The sequence below is a fragment of the Somniosus microcephalus genome, chromosome 17, assembly GCF_052327205.1.
Source record: "Somniosus microcephalus isolate GS21.2 chromosome 17, FLI_Smic_1.0, whole genome shotgun sequence".
NCBI classification, from domain to species: domain Eukaryota; kingdom Metazoa; phylum Chordata; class Chondrichthyes; order Squaliformes; family Somniosidae; genus Somniosus; species Somniosus microcephalus.
The window spans coordinates 41,998,672-42,021,022 of NC_141003.1; the positions used below are offsets into that span (position 1 = coordinate 41,998,672).

The 22,351-nt window shown below is 40.3% G+C and overlaps 1 protein-coding gene across 7 annotated transcripts in view; it reads left to right on the forward strand.

The window, feature by feature from the left end:
• Positions 1–11,448: 11,448 nt before the first annotated feature.
• Positions 11,449–22,351, forward strand: part of gramd4a (GRAM domain containing 4a) — a 179,016-nt gene continuing 168,113 nt past the window's right edge. The window contains exon 1 of one of the 7 annotated variants that reach the window (XM_086010287.1): positions 11,449–11,553. Coding sequence is in view for 5 of the 7 variants with exons in the window: in XM_086010284.1 (XP_085866410.1) it covers positions 11,910–11,944 (35 nt within the window). In the remaining 2 variants the exon portion in view is untranslated. Of the gene's footprint in view, positions 11,554–11,632; positions 11,945–12,219; positions 12,349–22,351 lie in introns of those variants that run through there. The other 6 variants (XM_086010288.1, XM_086010284.1, XM_086010286.1 and 3 more) reach the window with 6 other exon arrangements.

Below are 22,351 nucleotides of genomic sequence, written 5' to 3' on the forward strand. Positions count from 1 at the left end.
TTTTAACCCAACTCTCCAGGCGGGAGACTGACAGGATCAGGTGGAATGTCAGTTTTACACCGCGCCCAATATTACTCGATAGGGTATGGTGTAAAACCAGCATTACACCTGATCCTGTCAGTTTCCTGCCCAGCGAGGTAGGTTAAAATTGCCCCAAGTATCTCATGCTTTCAGTGACACTGCATACTAGAAGGTATGTCAGGGTAATCAAGTGCCAACATAGTCTTACTGGCCACACCTGCTAGGATGCCAACAACCATTTGTGCAGGTCATGGCACATCTCGGAACTGTCTTCTCAAGGTCTGGCTTAATAGAGAGACAGATGAAAAATTTAGCCATCTGCTGCAAGGACACCTCCAGTATATCATGCAAGATAAAGCTGTCGCATCTAGTGACAATAACAGTCAGCTGTGGACTGAAGCTTAGCTCCACCTCGTTGCAGATATGTTGCAACATTGATCTATGGGGATGATGCTGTGGCGCGACCTCATGCAGCTCCAGCAGCCATTAAACTGGTTGGGTGCTGGGCTGTTTTGTCACTTGTTTGCAGATTCATGCCTGGACCTTGGATTTCCTTTTCTTTCATTTTTGCCCGTCTCTTAGTCACCTGCCCATTCATCCTTGGCAGAGGCTATTAATGGGTGAAGATGTTTTTGAGGCTCTCCAAAGGCTTTCAGAATTTTTCCCATACTATTGTGATAATTCCCTTTAATTGTCCTCATCCCTTTAATGTTCACTTACATTCAATTTTCTGCTCCCATCACTAGTGACCTCCACACACTTATCTGAATTGACACCTGAAGCTAGCTAATGAGCAGGTTGCAGACAATTGGGTCGAACCAGCATATTTCCATTTAAGTTTGTCTAAAGATCATTGAAAGCCATTCTGACATAAACTCTGGTATAAGCAGAAAATCTAGGTTAGCACCTCCGAGCAGTCGATTTCAGGGTAGCACCGGAGGTGGCCAGGTAGTAGTTTGCCGGTCTTCTCGGCCAAGACACATATAAAAGAGAAAAAAAAAGAGGCAATTATTCTCAAGAAAGTGTTAACTTGGGTAACTAAATAGCAATGCAACCTAGAAGTAAAGGTATAATGAAAAATGCATTTTACCTAAATTTGTTTTGTAAATATTTTAATATTTCAACTACAGAGTTCAAATAATTGCCTCTGACTAAAACAAAATCATTTAAAATACTAATTTAAATAGATGACATAAAATGCAGTAAAATATAGTTTGGAAAGTGCACTAATTCCTTATTCCATGGTCAGCAAAACAATAACATGTTATACTAGCATATAAATAACTTCCCTAAATATAAAATGTACATGTGTATAATTAATCTATTGGTTTATACCTTCTACATATAGGAAAAATGTAAAATTAATTGATCGGTTTCAGTTATGCAGAATCTCACTATATTTTTCCATAAATTGTGTTTGGTTTGGCTTTTGGCCCATATGTTTGAAATAACTTCTACACTGTATTAGCCATAATTAGTCAGAATCTGACTGCAGTACAGAGTACCAATTTGGTTATTTTAATTAATTTTTTTCATCTACTTCTTGTACTTGTCCTCCCTACCCAATAGCGTTCTGTAGCTTGCATGTAATACGGTACACAGTATTTGCTTTCAGACATATATTCATCACCACTGGTGCCCCCATCAATCTCGGGGTGTGAAACTGGAAATCCAGGATTCCCTCGAGCGTCCCAACAATGGCATGCAGCCCCCATGTCTACCAGCAGGGTGTACTGTAACATAGTTAAAGCGTATGAGTGAAAAGATTCACCATGCTTAAAGGAAAATTATATTCTACTGAATTCTGTTAAACTTGTGTTATATCAGTCAGCTCTTTTTGTTATCTGTTCTGCTAACTTGGAGCAGTGACAACACTATTACATTTGATTCAGAAAGTTGTGACTTTCAGAATGAGAGTGATTGATGGGCTGTTGCTGCATGTATTCCAACAGAAAACTCATTCAACCTTATGAACAGTCCACTATTTATCTATTTCTCATCTTTAGGAAATGCATGGGAAGGCCGGTATGAGAAATATAAAAGATAAATGGAAGAATATCATACCATCAGAAAACATTGATTGAGAAATATTGATCTGTGCCTAGTGCTCTCTTTTAATCATTTAATATTATGTGACAATTCAAAAGATATACTTCCCCTTTAACTATATTTAAATTAATTATGTCCATTGAAGGGGAAGTAAATTATTGGAGTTACTTTTGTTACAAAGTATTTTCTTGTTTTATAGAAAAAATAATAGATTTATCAAGAATTTCTTTGATATTAAACAAAATGCTTGAATGTTATTGCGGACATGGAAACCCTTGAGTAGGTTTTTTTCCCTGCTACACCACTCTAGTAAAGTCAATTCCAGAGACTATCCCCATGCATCTTTAAGCAGTTCCACTGCAAATATTAGAGGGTGCATCCGTAAACTAGCCTGAGGGCAGTACAAAGCCTCCCGATTCCAAGAAATCACATTACTGGCTGGGAAATCTGCATTCAAAAAAATGTCTGTTTCTTTTTCTGTAACAAGGCAGAGTACTTTTGAACTTTCCAAGACTTCCCTTCCCTTTTAAGACAACTATTTAGTCTAATATACAATAGATCAGGAAAATTAATGTGGCCAAATTTTAGTTTTTGTATTATTATTTCTATTATATTCAACTGCAGTTCAAAAAACTTATGAGTATTCTTAAAAATCTTGTACATATTGTGTTGTACTGGTTCTTTGCTGGAGCAATCCAAATCTGTTCCCATTCAAATGTCACACACCTTTCCCTTAAAAGATGCAATAATCTATGCCTAAATTATTCCCAGTTCTCAGAACTCTCTGTACAAAGAAAATTTTCCTCACCTCAATTTCTTAGTGCCAATTTTAAATTAAGAATCAGCATCAGCCTGCGCACAAATAAACTGAGGATACAGTGAGGATTTCACCAAGCTCTAACTACCGTGAACTCAGAGGAACCACTTGGGTAAAGGGAGGGCACAAAGGGGCTGTCAGCTTGTAATTTCAATTTCTTCTTTCATACGTATTCATTTCTTTAATTATCTGAGTGCTGACGAAAGAACCTTTTTTTAATGTTTATTTCTAAATGAATGAGTAATTGAATATCACTTGACTGATCTGAGCCCACCAATGCCATTCTGTAACAGTCTAAGTGGCAGCAACAATCGAAGTAGCATTAATTCACCAAACTCGTGATCGCCTTTGATTTTGATGTGGGCAAAGCCATTATAATTAACTTGCAATTAATTTGGCAAGAGTAACAAAATGATGGTAATGGCGCCAGTAATGATGTAAGTCAGTCTCGTCAGAATCTCCTGGAACTTCTGCACTATAATAATGGCATACATCCTAAGTGTTCAGGAGATATCGGGCCATTATTTCCTGCATGCACCATAGTGAATATGTCTTTCTATCGCACCTTTAATTATGAACTTTTGTCAAGTTTCCTTTGTGAGCCAAAGTGACACAAACTATATTTATTGTTTAAATTACACACCTCCACCGTAGATGTCACATCTTTCACAGTGACTGGGATTTTCTGTGAGCATGCAGAAATATAAAACAAATGATTACCACAGGGACTGCGTAGGATAGGGCCTAGAATCTACTGGTGTGTCATTTAGGCTGTAAATGGAATATTTATCAAGACAATTATAAGATATAAGAAAACCTGATAAAATAATTTATAATGTTATCATCCTTAACTATGTTTTATAGTGAAGAGGCTATTTCAATATTGTGATTATTCATGATTATATATATTGATATATATGCCATCAGCTTTTGGAACATGTTATTTTTCTAAACCAAACAAATTGGCCCAGATTTTGTTTTAACAATAACGGTAAGGCTATCAGTGCTCACTGTTGTTATGGAGTAAAATGGACAGCAATTTCCGGCACATGCGCAGTTAAATGCGGAAATCAGGAAGTTACTGTCCGATTTGCCCTGCTCCTCCACAAGCTTCGCTATACCTTATCTTGCTGAGAGACTCAGCATTCACATACATGAAGGGCGTGAAGTTGCGATACTTAACCAGTAGTTCCCCACTAAACATGCCAGAAAAAATGTGACGTCTCATTCCTTCAGATTTTAATTATTGTTGGAGTTTTAAAAAATTAACTTTTTTAAAAAACTTTTTCTTTCTGCTGGACTGTGCCTGAGGTTATACATTCAGTCAGTAACAAAATGGAAAAGACTTCAGAGTCTCCAAACTTGTGCTCAGCCATTTTAACTAACTACATGTAACTGTCAATCATATAAATATCTCCAGATCAAAAGGAGCAGTCAAGGAATTTCCTGTACTTGATTATGAATACAAAGGTACAATGAAAATTGATACATTATGTACCATGGAATTATAGGGGGAAATTTATAAAGTTTAAATTCACGTTCCCATTAATTTGCAAATATCTAAAATTGCAGATCTTGGTCGTTTATTAAATATTCATCCACTTATCAGGCAAAAGTGCTAAAGCCAACCCTTTCCAAATCTTTAGCCCTACAAATTAAAACAGGATAAACCAGCAAATCAGAAATAGAGGCACAAATAAGACCGAGTTGCCTGGGCATTGTGGGCTGTATGTGTCCTTGGGCTTCAATATGGACACTCCTGATCTGTAATCTCTGAATTTCAAACATACCTTGAAACGCTTGACACTGTTCGCTCATGTCACATAAACAGTCTACTGGACTGTGCCCGAGGTTATAAACTAATAATCAGATTTATTGAAAATTAACAGATAAATGGACAGTTAATGCAAACATGTTTATATTAAATACAGACTTTTCTATACTTCACACAATATCGCAAACAATAAAGGTGCTTGTTCTGCACTAACCCTCAATATAAAATGTAATATTAAAAAGACATTTCCTGATTTATCTTGCAGGGCGATTTGATACCACAGAGACTCTGACTGGCCCCTCTCCCAGAAAGCTTCAGCCTAACTGCTGACTGAGAGGAAATCAGCCTCAGAAATACCTTTGAAGAGATATCGGAACAAAGGACATTACAGAATATGTGTCTTATAAATCATTAGGTGGTCAGCCATTCACAGGATTCAAAACAGTGTTTGCCCACACAAGTAAGGCTATCAATTAAACATCTACTTCCAAAAAGATCCACAGGATATTGGCCTTTGAACTGAATGGTTTGACCCCTCCCACTTTGAAGCCAAACTATTCTGTCCCACTTGACTGCTGATAAAACAGTCTAACGGTCACATGTTTGAAGCAGAGTGAACCAGGCAAGTGGTTACAACACTATAATTTACATTTGCATAGCACCTGTTTTATTGAGCTGTTACATATCAAACAGGCTGGGCCATTTTCTGTAACCCCAAATGTACCTTGGCAAAATAAAAAAAAACACCATAGACAACGATGCTCCATTTTTTTCACACTATCAGTTAAAAGAAATGGGAGCACGGAAAGAGCAGGAGGAAAGAAGCATGGTCAGTAGAGAGATTGTTAATAGAAAGGTTTGAGGTCAGAGCTTAAGGGGGAAAAGCACAAAAAGAGCAGTAAAAAAATAATAAAATTCTCTAAGAGATGCTACTGCAACTGCTGAACAATCAGTATACCAATGAGTGTAAAACCAGGTTAGTAATGGTAGTACAACTCTTGATTATGAATGGTGATTTTATAAATTATTGATTTGCAGAATTGCAGGTGACTTGGCATTGGCTGCAGGGTTTAGTTAGATGCAATAATCATTTGTGCTACTTGCCAATTATGAAGAAAATTATTAGCCTTACCCTTACAATGGCATTTCCTGTGTCTGAAATGCCTCCAACAATGAAAACTGTGCCAAAGCACAGCTCAGAGTTGATGGTCAGCTAAGGAGACTCAGCAGCCTGCAGGGAAGCTATGAAGGTAATTTGAGTGTTTTTCTGGAAATAATGAACCAATCATATCCAGCCCCTCCAATGGAGTGTCCTTCTTCCCATAGTTAAATTTCTAAAGTCCATCACTATGGTGATGGATGTGGAGCTGGATGCAATGATCTTTTCTGACATATAGGGCTGGATTTTGTCAGCCCCGAGGAGGCGGGACTGCCAGTAAAGTTGCAGAATTTGGGGGCGGGTGGCAAACCCGCCCCCACCCCGCTTCTGTGCCCTCTTGCTAGTAGGCGGGAAGCCGTCCTGGTCCCATCTCCTCGAGGTGGGAAAGGGATTAAAGCCTATCAACTGCCTGTTAACAGGTGGAAAATAGGATTATTCCCATTTTTCCTACCGAAGTGCAGGCTTCCCAACCTTGGGGAACCCCGCCAGGGTGTAGGAGACGAGTAGGAGGCCTATGGGGGTTGGAGGGGTCTGAACGTGCGATGTAGAGGTGAGTGATGGGTGCAAGTGTGGAGTGGTAAGTATGTAAGGTGAGTGTAAAGTGTTAGAAAATGTTCACTTACCTTTGTTGCTGCCTACAGCCCTCAGCCGCTGTGGAGCCGGAATCCCAACATCTCCATTGTAGATATCACAGATTGGCTGTTGGATCCTCCGAACCAACAGCCAGGTGATTTCTGCAAAGTTGAAAGGTTTGATGAGTCCTGAACAAAAGGACTCATCAAACTGCACAGAATGTCAGTGTTTGACAGCTTCACAGAGCTGTCAAACGATGACATTTCTTCTTTCAAATGTTCTTGACAGATGGCACATCATACGTTGATGTGCTCTGTCACTGCCTTCCCCCTAATTGGCCTGCTGAGTCCGCTGGGTGGGCTTAACAAGGTCAATCAGGGGAAAATCCCGTTGATTGGCCAGAAGCTGATGGAGGCAGGATTGAAAGCCGACAAGCAGCAGTCCTGCCTCCAAAAGCTTCCCACTAAGAAAATCCAGCCCATAAGTGTAATACAGCAAAAGGTCCTATTGGTTTATTACAATTCTCCCTTCCCCACTAGTGACTGCAAAACCTTACTGAATCACGATCGTACATATTAATTGCATGTTAGAAAAGGCCTATACATAGAGTCAAGATAAGTTCCAACATTGATTCCCGTTTGTGCTGTATTAGCTGATCTCTTCCACTGTGAATGTAAGGGCTTTGCAATTGACTTCAATACTCCTGAGTTAGGAAAGAGAAAATCATCCAAGGCTCCTGCTCTTGATCACTACTTTGTGGGCCCTGTTGGAAATGTCCATGTTAATACAGGGTGAGGACAGGATCAGGCTCAGCTATGATGCCCACTGACTATGGAACCGTAACCTTCAGGAGAGGAGAGAAAATTGGCCAGCAGTGCACGACCTTGGATTTATCTTCTCTAGATTGACTTACAGACGTAATAATTGTATGTATTAGTTTTTGCAACTGCTACCCTACACTTTAATAGCATTTCCAATATTTTAACTACCACACTTAGACCGTTATGCTGATTCAGTTTATTCAACAACATACTTTTCATTTTGTAATCATACTTGTCATTTTTAGTATTAATACATATTACCTTACATTGTCAATGTTAAATTCCATTGGGATTCATCTGTCCAGTTGTTAAGTCTCTCGAGATTGCTTTAAATGTAATACTTTCACTAAGAATATTTATAATTTTGTGAATAGGTCCCAGGACTGAAACCCAGATTATTCCATTGGTCACAGCTGTCCATCAAAACTACGGTCATTGATCATTGCCATTTCTCTCCTATAATTGAGCTAATTTCTGATCCAATTTACTACTGCCGTCTTTAACCCAAGAGCTTTAATTTCAGCGCAAAGCTTTTTTGAGAACCCTGTTGAAAGTCAAAATATAATATAACCATCTAGCAAATCTGTTATTGCCTTAAATAATTCAAATAAAATTGTTAGATATAATCCTCCTTTTATAAACTTGTGTTGGTTCAGAATTATTGCCATTTTACTTGTTAAATGCACTTGAATTGCTTCCTTTGTAACATACACAGTAGCAGGTAATTTTTACTGTCTGGAACTGTTTCCATCATCTCCCTAGGGAGCCTGTTCCATAGACTGACCACTCGCTTACTGAAATATTGTTTCCGCAGATAGTTGTGAATTTACCCCACTTCCAGCACAAGCCTCTGGTTCTGGGCAAGGTGAAATAGCTTATCATGATCTACATTATCCAGTCCCTTTAGAATTCTAGAAACAACAATAATATCACCTCTCAACCTTCTCTTTTCCAGTGAGAACATGCCCAATTTACATAATTGCTCCTCATAATCCAATCCCTCCATCATTCTGATTGCTATCTTCTGTATCCTTTCAATAGCTGCAATATGCTTTTTGTACTGTGGTGCCCAGAACTGTACACATAGGAACATAGGAACAGGAGTACGCCGTTTAGCCCCTTGAGCCTGTTCTGCCATTCAATGAGATCATGGTTGACCTGTACCTTTACCACATATCCCTTAATACCTTTGGTTAACAGAAATCTATCAATCCCAGACTTAAAACTATCAATTGACCCTGCATCAATTGCCATTTGTGGAAGAGAGTTACAAACCTCTGCCACCCTTTGCGTGTAGAAATGTTTCCTAACTTCACTGCTGAAAGGCCTGGCTCTAATCTTTAGGCTATGTGCCCTAGTCCTAGATTCCCAACCAGCAGAAATAGTTTCTCCCTGTCTGCCCCATCAGTCCCCTGTAATATATTGTAAACTTCGATCAAATCGACCCTTAATCTTCTAATTTCCAGTGAATACAACCCTCGTTTGCGTAATTTAGCCCTTGGAGTCCAGGTATTATTTTAGTAAATACACAGATGCTCCAAGGCAAATATATCCTTCCTAAAGCATGGTACCCAGAACTGAACACAGTACTCCAGGTGTGGTTAAAGCAGAGCTTTGTATAGCTGTGGAATGAGCTCTTACCCCTTGTATTCTAATCCTCTAAATATAAAGGCCAGCATTCCATTAACCTTTTTGATTATTTTTTGTACCTGTCCATGACATTTTAATGATCTATGTACATGGACACCCAAGTCTCTTTGGACCTCCACTGCTTCTAGATTTTCACCATTTAGAAAGTACCCTGTTCTATCCTTTGTAGGTCTAAAGTGGATGACCTCACAGTTGTCTATATTAAAATCCATTTGACAGTTTTGCCCATTCACTTCAGCTATTACTAGCTCTTTGTAATTTTATGCTTCCACCTACAATGCTGCCTATCTTTGTGTTATCTGCAAACTTGGGTATTTGGCTCTCTATCCCGTCATCTAAGTTGTTAATACAGTGAATAGTTGAGGCCCCAACTCAGAACCCTGTGGGACTCCATAGTCATATCTTGCCAACACTAGAGTACCTGTCCATCATCCCTACTCTTTGTCTCCTGCCATTCTGCTAATCTCCTAACCTGGTCAATAATTTGCCCACAATTCTATGAGCTTCAACTTTAGCCAACAGTCTCTTCTGAGGAACTTTATCGAATGCCTTCTGGAAGTCCATATAAATAACATCATAGACATTCCCCTGTCCACTACTTTAGTCACCGCTTCAAAAAATTCAACCAGGTTCGTTCGGCATGACCTACCCTTTTCAAATCCATGCTGGCTCTCCCTAATCAGCTGAAAATTTTCAAGGTGTTCAGTCACTCTAACCTTAATTACAGACTGTAGTAATTTCCCAACAACAGAGGTTCGGCTAACTGATCTATAATTCCCTGGTTTCCCTCTCTCACCTTTCTTAAATAGCGGAGTGACGTGCAATTTTCAAATCTGAAGACACAATTCCTGAATCGAGAGAACTTTGGAAGATTATAGTTAGGGCATCTGCAATGTCCTCAGCTACTTCCTTTAAAACATTGGGATGAAAACCATCTGGTCCTGAGGATTTGTTACTCTTTAGTGCCATTATTTTCTTCATTACTGTTAATTTGCTTACATTAATTATGGTGAGTCCCCGTCCCTGACTCAAAATTAGTGTCCTTGGGATGTCTGGCATACTATCCTCTTCCTCTACTGTAAATCTGACACAAAGTAACTATTTAACATGTCCACCATTTCCTTATTTTCATTTATATCATCACCATTATCAGTTTTTAAGGGGCCTACATTGTGCTTAACTACCCTCTTTTTCCTAATATAATTGTAAAAGTTTGTGTTGATTTTGATATCCCTTGCAAGTTTCTTTTCATACTCCCTTGTTGTAGCTCTTAACTGTTTTGTCACCCTTTGCTGTTCTTTGTATCGCTCCCATTCCACAGGATCTGTGCTATTTTTTGCATTCTTGCATGCTTTTTCTTTTAGTTTTATGCTGTCCCTCACCTCTTTAATCATCCATGGCTGGGTTCTTGGCAAATAGAGCTCTTGCCCCTTAGGGGAATAAACTGGTTCTGTATCGCGTTAAATTTTTTTTGAACATCTCCCACTGATCTTCTGTCATTTTACCCATTAACACATTTGCCCAGTTTACTGTGGACAGCGTCTGTCTCATCCCGTTGAAGTCGGCCTTACTAAATCTAGAATGTTTTGCATTTCTCTCTTTCAAACACAACATTGAACTCAATCATATTATGGTCGCTATTAGATAGATGCACCGTTCAGCTGTTAACTAAATTTGGCTCATTACTCATTATTAAATCTAATATGGCCTGCCCCCTTGTTGGTTCTAGGACATATTGTTGCAGAAAACTGTCCTGATCACACTCACAAAATTTGGTACCTTTCTGACATGAGCTCATCTGCTTATCCCAACCTATATGGAAGTTACTATCCCTATTAAAACCAGTCTGCCTTTACTACATGCTTGTCTAATTGCTGCAGTAATACATTCTACCACTTCACAGCCACTACGGGGGCCTATACACAACTCCCACTACAGTCTTAAATCCTTTTCTATTTCTTAATTCTATCCATAAAGTCTCCACAGCCTGCTTACCTCTTGTTATATCATCTTACCATTGAAGTTATTTAATCCTTAATCACTAATGCTACTCCTCCCCCTCTACCAGATTCCCTATCCTTCCTTACAACCTGGTACATTCAGTTCTCAGTCCTGACTGTCCTGCAGCCATGGCTCAGTGATGGCTATCATGTCTTACCCTCCAAGATGAATTTGTGCCTGCAATTCATTCAACACAGTATTCTAAGTGTGGTCCACCAATGATTTATAAAGTGGCAGGATTACCTCTCTATTTTGGCTCAATATTGATCTTTTAATACATCTCAACATCTGGTTTGCTTTACTCACTGTCACCGAGCATTGTTGCAATAGATTTAATTTATTGTTAATCAGAGTCAGGGCCCCATCCCCCGGTCTCTTTCATGTTCCACGCACGTTATTTTCTTTTCATTTAATGAAGAGTCCCTTCCTGAATTTTTTTGTCCCCATGTAAAGCACTTTGCCCTTCCCTACATTGAATTTCATCTACCACCTGCCTGCCCAATTACCAAGTATATCGAAATCCTCCTGTTGAGCTTTGGAGTCTTATCAGCTCATTAGCTTTGTATCATCTGCTCACAAAACTTCCTCATCCTCAAAAGTAAAACCCGAGCAGAATATCTAGTCACCCTCGCCATCTAACCTTGATCGGCCGTTTTAAAAAAAGAAAGTGCTATTTGGAATTGGCAAGGTGCGTCCATCCTTTAAGAGCGGGCGGGTCGGAAATCCCGGATTGGCGGCGGTGGGCATGTTTGGAACAGGAGGAGGGAGGCGAGGCGAGGAAGGAGAGAGAGCGCGATCGGGAATCCGGGCGGGAGGTTCCAGCTCCAGCTAGTAGTGCAGGCCCGGGCTTTGGGTTTGGCTGGCGGCCGCTGGCGCTGCTGTTTACCTGGAGTGGTGTGGCTGCTTGTTGTGAATAAACACGCGCTCGGAGGCGGCAGCAGCGGGACCGGGACAACCGGACAGGACAGGACGTGGTTTTAACGTTTACTGCAGTTGTTGGTTGAAGCGGCGGGGTCGGGTCGGGCTGGGCCTCGGCAGGTGTTAATGAAAGTTAGCTGTGATTTGCGTGTCAGAGCTGGGTGAGTGCCTTTGTTCCTGATCGTTATTTTATTGCCAGGTGTGGTTGTGGTGCCGGCGGCGGCTGGGGCTGGATTTTCATCATATTTTCTGCCACCGCTCGGATCGCGGCCTTTCTCGCACTTAGTGTTTCACGGAGGTAGAGCCCGAGCCCGAGCGATGGGTGGAAGCCGCGGGGGGCGAGTAACAGAGGGGCGGCGCCAAGCCCCGGGCTCCCTCCTGCGCCACTGATCCTCTTCCCCCCCCCCGCTCTAAACTCTTGGGCTCGGGCGTCAGCTGAATGTCAGTAACGGGATAGGGGTGTGTGGGTATCCCTCGCTGTGGCCGGCCTTGTGTCAGAGACGCCGCTTTTGTTCACTTTCCCTGCCGGTGGGCAAGGCCCAATGCGCCCCCTTGACAACAGAAGGTTGGTGCCGGAGATCAGCGTGGTCCCTTATCCTCACCCCCTGATTTCATGCGAATAGTTGGTGAAATGTTCGTGTTACAACCTTTTTGAAATGTAAACCCAAAGTAATTTTCGCGGAACAATTTTTGTTTGAATAAAGGATGCAATGTAATTCTTAAGCCATTTTTGGGATTGAATGGGCAGTATTTTTCCGTATGGATTAAATGATGGCGAAGTACTACTGTTGGTATAATTTTTATTAATTAAAATTTGGACCTCCAGCTTTGGTTGCTGTGATTAACGCAAACACATTTAAAGCTGAAAGATAATCCAAAAACAAGGCAGCGATTTATGAATTAGTGCAGGAGTTTAGGCCACCGTGGAAGCAGCATTGAACACTCCATTGTACATGGGCAGAGCCAGGGAAAAGGTACAATATCAAGAATGAGGTGTTATGGTTATGAAAGGAGGCTTGCAATCTATTAGGGTTTTTTTTTTACATCGCAGAGAGGAAATTAAGAGGAGTAAATCCATTAGAGGATTTCAAGATTAGGAAAGGTTGAGGGGATAAATAGTGAAAGATTGTTTTCACTGGTTAGCAAATCAGTAGCCAGGAGGCATAGCCTCAAGATTGTCTCCTAGAAGGAGGAAGGGGACAGCAAGAAGATTTTTTTTTCCATTTTGAGGCCTGTTCGAGTATTGCCACACGTGGCTGTTGAGGTAGAGCATAGAAAAAAAATTGAAAAAGTATTTTGAATGAAAGCCCATAAAAGGATATGGGTAAAGAGCAGGGGAATGAGATTAGCGTAGACAGCTCTGGTTCATAGGCTAGCACAGACAGGAGGGAGTGAATGGCTTTCTGTGCATCAATTTCTGTGATCCTAAGTAGCCCTTGCTTCTAATGACTTACTACTCCTATTCAGTAATCAACTACGGAGTTGAATTTGTACATATAGGTATATGAAAACATAAAAATAAGCAATGCTTTTTAAAATTTTTGTTTCATGGCTTATCTTCAGTAATTTAATCAATAATTTTCCTGAATGGTAATGGCACAGGTTGTTGGATTACTATTTCACACCAGAGAGTTTTATTTGAAGAAAAAAATGAATGCCTCAAGACATTTGTGTGAAAGAGCATCTTGATAACTTGCTTACTTCTGCAATCCTGCTAAGTTATGCATCTTTCACTCTTGTTCACCTGGTGTAAATTGTCAGCATTGATAAGAGAATTATAATTTCTGTAGATTAACATTGCTGTAGCAATACTGCTAAATAGTTGAGAATGGGATATAAAAAAATTCAACAACATATATGACCTGTTTAACCAAACTTATAAAAAAGAAAGATTTGCATTTATATAGTGCCTTTCACAACCTTGGGATGTCCCAAAGCGCTTTAGAGCCAAATAAGTACTTTTGAAGTGTAGTTACTGTAGGAACTGTGGCAGTCAATTTGCACACAACAAGCTCCACGATCAGCAATGAAATAAATGACCAGATCATCTGTTCTAGCGATGATGGTTGAGGGATAATTGTTGGCCAGGATACCGGGAGAACTCCCCTGCTCTTTTTTGACTAGTGTCATGGGATCTTTTAGGGACAGTGAGAGGTCAGACAGGGCCTCAATTTTAACGTCTCATCTGAAAGACGGCACGTCTGACAGTGCATTACTGCCTCAGTACTGCACAGAAGTGTCAGCCTAGGTTATGTACTATGCAGAAAAGCATCATGTAGGGTGTCAGCTTGATAGATCTGTATCAGACTTGTCAATTCTTGTACATTAGGTGGAAAGCACGAACACGCAACTTGAAACGTAGCCACACTTTTGTGTTTGTTTCTAAAATCTCAAGCAAAGAAGTAACAGTAAACGGCAGTGATGATGTGTCGTACTGTCACTCCTGCAGTGTCTTTGGAAGTTTGTATACATTATCATTACTGAGGTGTTGCAAGTTATTTTTCAGTATATTAATAGCAAGAGGTTACAGTCAGTTCAGTGTAATGGCACTATTTTATGTCACAAGAACCGTATTTCTCAACTCAAGCTTTTACAACTATGTTTGGTACTGTACTCTGTTTTAGTGCCTGTTACAATGTACAGTAATGATACAGATGGACATTTACTGTTTCTAACTGTTTTACAGAATAAAATTATTTTGCTTTTCATCATTGCTGACTCATTAGATTTAGAATATTTCAGCCCAAAATGTCCTGTGAATTTCCACTATGGGGTATATGAGTAAATTAATGGTATCTGCTACTGCATTCTTTTTGACTTTTGGACAACACGTGAAGAAAGAATTTCCCTCTTTGGTGGCCTGTTTGTATTTTGGGCAGCTAGATTTGAGTGTCTGTAAACAGGAAGTGTTAACGTGGGTTTTTCAGTATGTATTAAAGGAGGGTAAAGAAAATGTTGTGCGCGGTCTAGGTAGCAGTGGCTTGTTGTAGCTGTCTGGCTCTTTCGAGTAGTGTACTCTCAGTGGTCATATTGCATTACCTCTTGCTGTTAATTCATTTACTGGCATGGCCCCAAGTTATTGGAGTTGGATAGCTCTTACAATTTGTGATAGAAGTATCTCTGACACCAAGTTTGGAGAATAATTGTAGTGCTAACTTGAATTTGGGAAGTAGAAAGAATATTATAATGTGGATTTTTACACTGCTTCAGGTGTAGTGTTTCTCTTCCCCCCCCCCCCCAGCAAGAATTAAGTATTTTTGGTGTTTGTCCCATGTCCCGGAGAGCAGGAAAATGTACCTCCAGTCATTTCATCAATATTCTTGGGCGAAGATGAGAATACTTTCAGTGCAGAATCGCCCAGAAAGTTAGTAAGATTGGCAGCTGCAGTGCTTGTAGGTTGAGATAGTGAATAGGCTATGGGGAGCAGGAAGGCAACATAAGAGGTAAATGAAAATTGTTGGTTGTGGTATACATGGTTTTTTTTTTCTTAAAAAGAAATATACTGAGTAAACTTTATGCAGTGACGATAAGTGAAATGAGAAAATAAAGTTGAAATGTAGTCATTTAAAAATAAATTGAAAGAAAATTTAAAATATAACTTTTCCAATCCCGCATATTTTTGTACTCCGATTCTTCAATTGTCTTTTTTTGCTGAGGAAAGAAGAGAGACAAAGAAAGGGACATTTCTTTCCTGCTTTCGAGCTGCAGACAAGTTGTTCAACAAAGAATTCTTTGTAAAAACTATAAATGACTTGCAAATGATTAACAACATACATTGCTTTAATTGATGTGTTTTCCTTAGCCTCTTACTCAACATCAATGCATTCCTGTCAATAGATTTCCTTTTCTCCTCCCCATTTTGTGGTAATGCATCATTTTCTTTTACTCAATTGCAGTTACATAGAATGACAGCACAGAAACAGGTCATTCGGCCCAGCTGGTCTACTCCTCACCAACCTTTGCCCGCTCTTAATGACCTCTTCCCACCCTGCCCCAGTATCCACTATTTCTTTCTCCCTCAAGTATGCATCAATGCTATCTGCTTTGGCCTTTTAGCTTAGTACATTGCAAGGGGAATATTAAATTCTTGTTCATTCTTAAATATACAGTGATTTTTTAAACTAAGGAATGAAGCGCTTGTTACATTTTATACACAGAAGCTATGCCTCTATGTATGTACTTAATTTGTTTTTATTTTAACTTGCACCTCATTTGTAGTGCATTTGCATTGTCAACTTGTTGCTGGGGAAAATGGTGGTGTACATAAGGTGGTGCATACCACTTGGGTGAGTTCAATTTGGCTGTACTGCTAGTATATGGAAAGACTTGCATTTATTTCGTGCCTTTCATCAGGACATCCCAAAGTGCTTCACAGCCAATTAATTACTTTTTGAGGTGTAGTCACTATTATGTAGGCAAGCGCAGCAATCAATTTGCACATACCAAGGTCCCACAATGCGATGAACAATCTGTTTTGGCGGTGTTGGTTAAAGGAAGAATCTTGGTCAGGGCACTGAAAGAACTCAACATTCCTCTTCAAAAAAGCACCATGCATCTACCTGAATCTGCAAGTTTAGCATTTCGGTTGAAAGATAACAGCTCTGACAATGCAGCACTCTCTTGGTACTTTAGTGAAGTGCCGGTCTATATTATGTACACCAGTCTGTAGAGCTTACAACTTCCTGATTTAGAGGTAAGAGTGCTACTACTGAGCCAAACTGACACTTTACAGATTAATAATATATGGTTAATCCAAAGTGGATTGCTATTGGAAGCGGCCATGTTTCTTGGACACAGACTGGCTGAAATTCTGACGCAACAACAACTTGTATTTATATAGCTCCTTTAACATCGTAAAACGCTAATGCATACCACAAACAGGCCGACAAAGCAATTTTTGGTACACCGACCCAATATGGCCCTCCACCTATATTGGGGAAGGTCTTGGAAAATTGTTGATGTTTGTGACTTCACGTCAGTTGTTTTAAAGTGAATTAGCCTGCTGTAGGAATTGTCTTGCAGTACAAATGGAGAGGCTTCTACAACTTCAGGATCTGCAGCTAATATTGCAGGTGATCCTGCAATATAAATGCAATATTACTATTCCAAATGAATACCAGATTCACTCCATCCAAATGGATACCAGATTCACTGAATGGAGTGTCCATTTGGAATATTAAACATTTTAAACTCCAAATTGGTTTGGGCGTTGGTCTTCATTGCTCCCAAGTTATTTAGTCAGCACACTTATGAGAGATGCATTGTATTCCCATAGCACCTCCGCATGCATTCCCTGTCGCTAGTCTTGAAGATCAGCTTTCCCTTTTGCCTGAATATGTGTATTTTCCATGTCTATATGTGCTAATTTTTCTACTTGTATTGTTCCATTGGTGCCTTCACCTTTCCCCTCCATTTGACATTGATATTGGAATGTTTCATACTGATCTTTGTTGTATCTACTTATAGTTCCAGTATTCTGTTGTGTCTGTGATTTGGCTTTGGGCAGCAATATATTATAAAGAAGCTTCCAAACATACTTTGGTATCCTTGAGAAGTGGCCAGACCTATTTCTGATCATAACTGCAGTTACAATATTCTAATATACTCATGCTTTTGTTTTGTTAGTACAACAGTAAAAATTTGTAATTTATGAGTGATTTGTTATATTAAATTATTGAGTTACGAAAAGCCATGATATCAATTACTATGACTGTTCTATGATATGGTTAGCATATTAGAAGCTCATCCAGTAGTTATGAGCTGTCTAGTAGTCTCATTTATGCTGAGATGAAAACTGACAAGAGGATTTTGTTATATTTTAATGCAGTGTTTAAATGGCACTGTAGCAAATTTTATTTTTTGATTCACTTGTTAAAAATAACGAAACTTTATCAAGAATTGGGCTAGAAACGTCTCATTGGGGCCAGTAACAGCTTTGAATCTGACCTATTTTGCTGATCTATGTTACTGTTTGTGGGACCTTGCTGTGTTCATATTGGCTGTCATATTTCCCTACATTACAATAGTGTCTACACTTCAAAAGTACTTATTTGGTTGTCAAGCACTTTGGGACATCCTGAGGTCATGAAAGGTGCTACATAAATGCAAGTTATTTTCTTATCTATCTGATGTCAGCTATAAGTTTAAAAAAAAATTCATTCATGGGATGTGGGCATCGCTGACAAGGCCAGCATTTATTGCTCATCCCTAATTGCCCTTGAGAAGATGGTGGTGAGCCACCTTCTTGAACCGCTGCAGTCCGTGTGGTGAAGATACTCCCACAATGCTGTTAGGTAGGGCATTTGACCCAGCGATGATGAAGGAACGGCAATATATTTCCAAGTCAAGATGGTGTGTGACTTAGCTGGGAACTTGGAGGTGACAGTGTTCCCATGCACCTGCTGCCCATGTCCTTCTAGGTGGTAGAGGTCAGGGGTTTGGGAGGTGCTGTCGAAGAAGCCTTGGCGAGTTACTGCAGTGCATCTTGTAGATGGTACACACTGCAGCCACAGTGCGCCGGTGGTGAAGGGAGTGCATGTTCAAGGTGGCGGATGGGGTGCCGATCAAGTAAGCTGCTTTGTCTTGGATGGTGTTGAGCTTCTTGAGTGTTGTTGGAGGTGCACTTATCCAGGCAAGTGTAGAGTATTCCAGCACACTCCTGACTTGTGCCTTTGTAGATGGTGGAAAGGCTTTGGGGAGTCAGGAGATGAGACGCTCGCCGCAGAATACCCAGCCTCTGACCTGCTCTTGTAGCCACAGTATTTATGTGGCTTGTCCAGTTAAGTTTCTGGTCAATGGTGACCCCAGGATATTAATGGTGGAGGGGATTCGATGCTGGGAATTTCAAGGGGAAGTGGTTATATGCTCTCTCTTGTTGGAGATGGTCATTGCCAGGCACTTAAGTGGCAAGTAACATTCGTGCCACACATCAGCCCAAACCTGAATGTTGTCCAGGTCTTGCTGCTTGCGGGCAAGGACTGCTTCATTATCTGAGGAGTTGCGGATGGAACTGAACACTGCAATCATCAGCGAACATCCCCACTTCTGGCCTTGTGATTGAGGGAAGGTCATTAACGAAGCATCTATTGGTTTAAATTACCTATGCATGACTAAAATAAGGTGGTTTGTAACACAGTACCATATACATCAGTTAGACAAAAAGAGTCGTAAATGCTGGAAATCTGAAAGTTCTAGAAATGTATAGCAGTCCTTCAAAATCTTAAAGAGAAACAGTTTAATCTTTCAGTTGGGACCCTTCGTCAGAAATACTGATTTTTCATTTACTTTCAGATGCTAACTGACTTGCTGTGCATTTTCTGTTTTTATAGGAACAAAAAGTGTCCTAAAGTTTTCTTTTAGGATGGTACAGCATCATTCACAACATGTGAGGTGTTGTGATTAATGTGTAAATGATCAAAAGTAAGCTTATTGAAGAATCTGCACCGTTTTATCAGATACATAGGTTGCAATATTGGATGCTCTCAATAATGTGATGGGTGCATCAACATTTTTTGAATTCACAAAAATGTAAATCTCCATCCCACCACCGCCCGCCCCCCCCACCCCACCCCACCTTGTCATGTTGGGTAACTTCTCTTGGATAATTTTTGTTGTGATTACTATAATCTTGTACATGGGTATAGAACATGGAACATATTAACCGGGTATATAAATCTCAATCTCTAGAAATCACTGCTCCCTCTCTCAGCACACAACACGAACACTCACTCCTTCCTTTTGCTACAGTTTGCTACAATGTTAACGGCAATCCCTCGTCACAGTACTGTAATTCTTCCATTCTCTGCTGCAAATCACCCCTGCAATCAAAACATTATCCTAATTTAAAAATAAGTTGCTGTTAAACATTTTGTTAAAGTATACTTTTATAAAAGGAAAGGTAACCCACTGTGGTGGATAAATGATGTGTACCTGACGTTGTCACTGGTCTATTGGGCGAGTCTGCTTGTTGGATACCTCCTTAATTCAGTGGCAGCTTGATAGTTATTTTCTGCATCATTAAACAAGACCAAGTTTTTAAGTAATATTTCAAATTTATTAGCTTTCATAGGAGATTTGATGCATAATTGGCAATGTCTCCGCTATAGCACAGTGGTATATTTTAGTGAGAGACCGCATAATTCAAGCCTCTGGGCTCTTCGAGAGTTGCCCCGTAAGCTTGTAGATTCATATGTCATGAATATATTTATGAAAAAGAAAGGACTTGCATTTGTATAGCACCCTTCACATCCTCGTAGCTCAGTTGGATTGCCCCGGAGCAGTTTATCAATTTTTGCTGGGAGGGAGTAATTTAGTAGAGCCTGCTACTGATGAATCCTGATGAATTAAACTCTGTGATTACTTTTATTACATACGAGATCTATTCCTGCTGAAAGTTGTTTCATCCAGAATTTTTATTGGGAAGGGAGAAAGACGGGGAATTGATTTAGTGCCAAATGATTTAGTTGGGTTTCCATGCTCTTCTAAATTAGTCTTGATAAATGTCTGGATCATCCTGCAGTTATACTGGCCATAGAGTGTGAAGTGTAACTGGCAATGCCTCTGTTTTGCTATGTTGTGGTCTTCAGGTTCCACTCTGCCTGTCAGGAGAGAGCTCCATTCATGCCTGATTACATACGTGTGAAAGGCTCGACTGTTTTGAGGGCATGTCCAGGAGCATCTATTTTCTTGTAACATTTAATAGACTCTTTAAATTTGCCAAAGTACCCAAGAGGTCTAGTGGACCACCCGAGTAGTTTTTAAATCTGGCTTCATATCATACTGGAGTTCTGCTCTACAGCTGTCAGCGTAAGCACTGTGAGGCGGCCTCCCCGGGAGGGTTTCACACTGATTGGTTTGTTCCAGAGTCTGATCAGGACTGGGCTAGTTATGTTGCTGGTTTTGTCAGTTTTACATCTGAAACAACAATTTATCAATGTGGAGGTGCCAGTGTAACAGTATCTTTGGTCTTGCACTTTGAGAAGTCTGTAGTTGGCCTGTAACTGATGATTGGAATTCCTGAATGTAGCTGATTCACAAGTGAAATGATCTAAGCATTCTTTTTCCTCCCCCCACCACCCCCCCCCCCCCCCCACAAGCCACATTTCCCGCTCTTCCCCATATTCCTCAAAAGTACTGAATAATATAGTTTAATTTCTTCTAAATATGCATGTGTATCTTTTCACTTAAAATTAGCAATTAACTACTAAAACCCTATAGAGGCTAATGACCCAATCATATGATACTCCTGTACGCAAGCATAGCACGTGAAATCTTTCTCACTCAGCTGAACATGAGAATCAAGCAAGGATACTAATTCCCGAAGTGCGTGATTTCCATGGCATGCTTTATTGTACTAACAACAGCAATATGGTCATTGTATCCTCCTTGAGTCCATGTAACAAAACTGGCCAGTGACTTCACAGTGTATGTTTTTAAAAAGAAAAGTAAGTTTTAAATATTGTATGAAAAGTGGCTTTTTGAATATAACAAATAAAGTTAATTTTAATTTGTGAGAAAAAGAACTGCTATTATGTAATTCCGAATTTTCATAATGAATTTTAATTCTGGAGAGCATTTGGGAATAAATGTAATCCTTTTAGATATAAATATTCTATTGTAACTTCATAACAGTGTAACTTAATTTGGTTGTAGAGTTGTTCACTGCAGTCATATATTTGGCTTTTGTGTGCCAGTTTCCCATCCTGTACTCAATTTGGTTCACGGTCGACCATGATCCTGAGCAACCACATCTGCGGTAAGTGTCTGCAACTTGAGGAACTTCAGCTTAGAATTGTTGAGCTGGAGTACGATCTGCAGACATTGCGATGCATCAGGGAGGGGGAGAGTTACCTGGATACTTTGTCCCAGGAGTCAGCCACACCCTTTAGGCTAAGTACTTTAGAGTTCGTCAGTGGTCAGGGACAGGAAGGTGTGACCACAAGTCAGGAAGGTATGGGGACCCAGGATGTAGTGATGGAGAAGCCTCAGCCCTGGACCTTGTCCAACAGGTACTCTGCTACCTGTATGGATGAGGAAAAGTACTGCAGGGAGGATGGGCAAACTGACCACGGCACCGTGGTACAGGGGGCCATCTAAGTGGGGGAGAAGGAAGGAATGTGGTAGTAGTAGGGGACAGTATAGTCAGGGGGATAGATACTTTTCTCTGCAGCCGCGAAAGAGAGTCCCAAAGGCTGTGTTGCCTGCCCGGTGCCAGGGTTAAGGATATCTTCTAGCGGCTGGAGAAGAACTTGGAGTGGGAGGGGGAGGATCCAGTTGTCGTGGTCCATGTAGGAACCACGATATCGGTGAAACTAAGAATGAGGCTCTGCTTAGGGAGTTTGAGGCGCTAGAGTCTAAATTAATAAGCAGAACCTCAAGGGTAATAATCTCTGGATTACTACCTGAGCCATGTGCAAATTGGCATAGGATCAAGCAGATCAGAGAGTTAAATGCGTGGCTCAAAGAGTGGTGTGGGAAGAAGGGGTTTCAATTCACGGGGCACTGGCACCAGTACTGGGGAAAGAGGGAGCTTTTCCATTGGGACGGGCTCCACTTAATCCGGGCTGGTA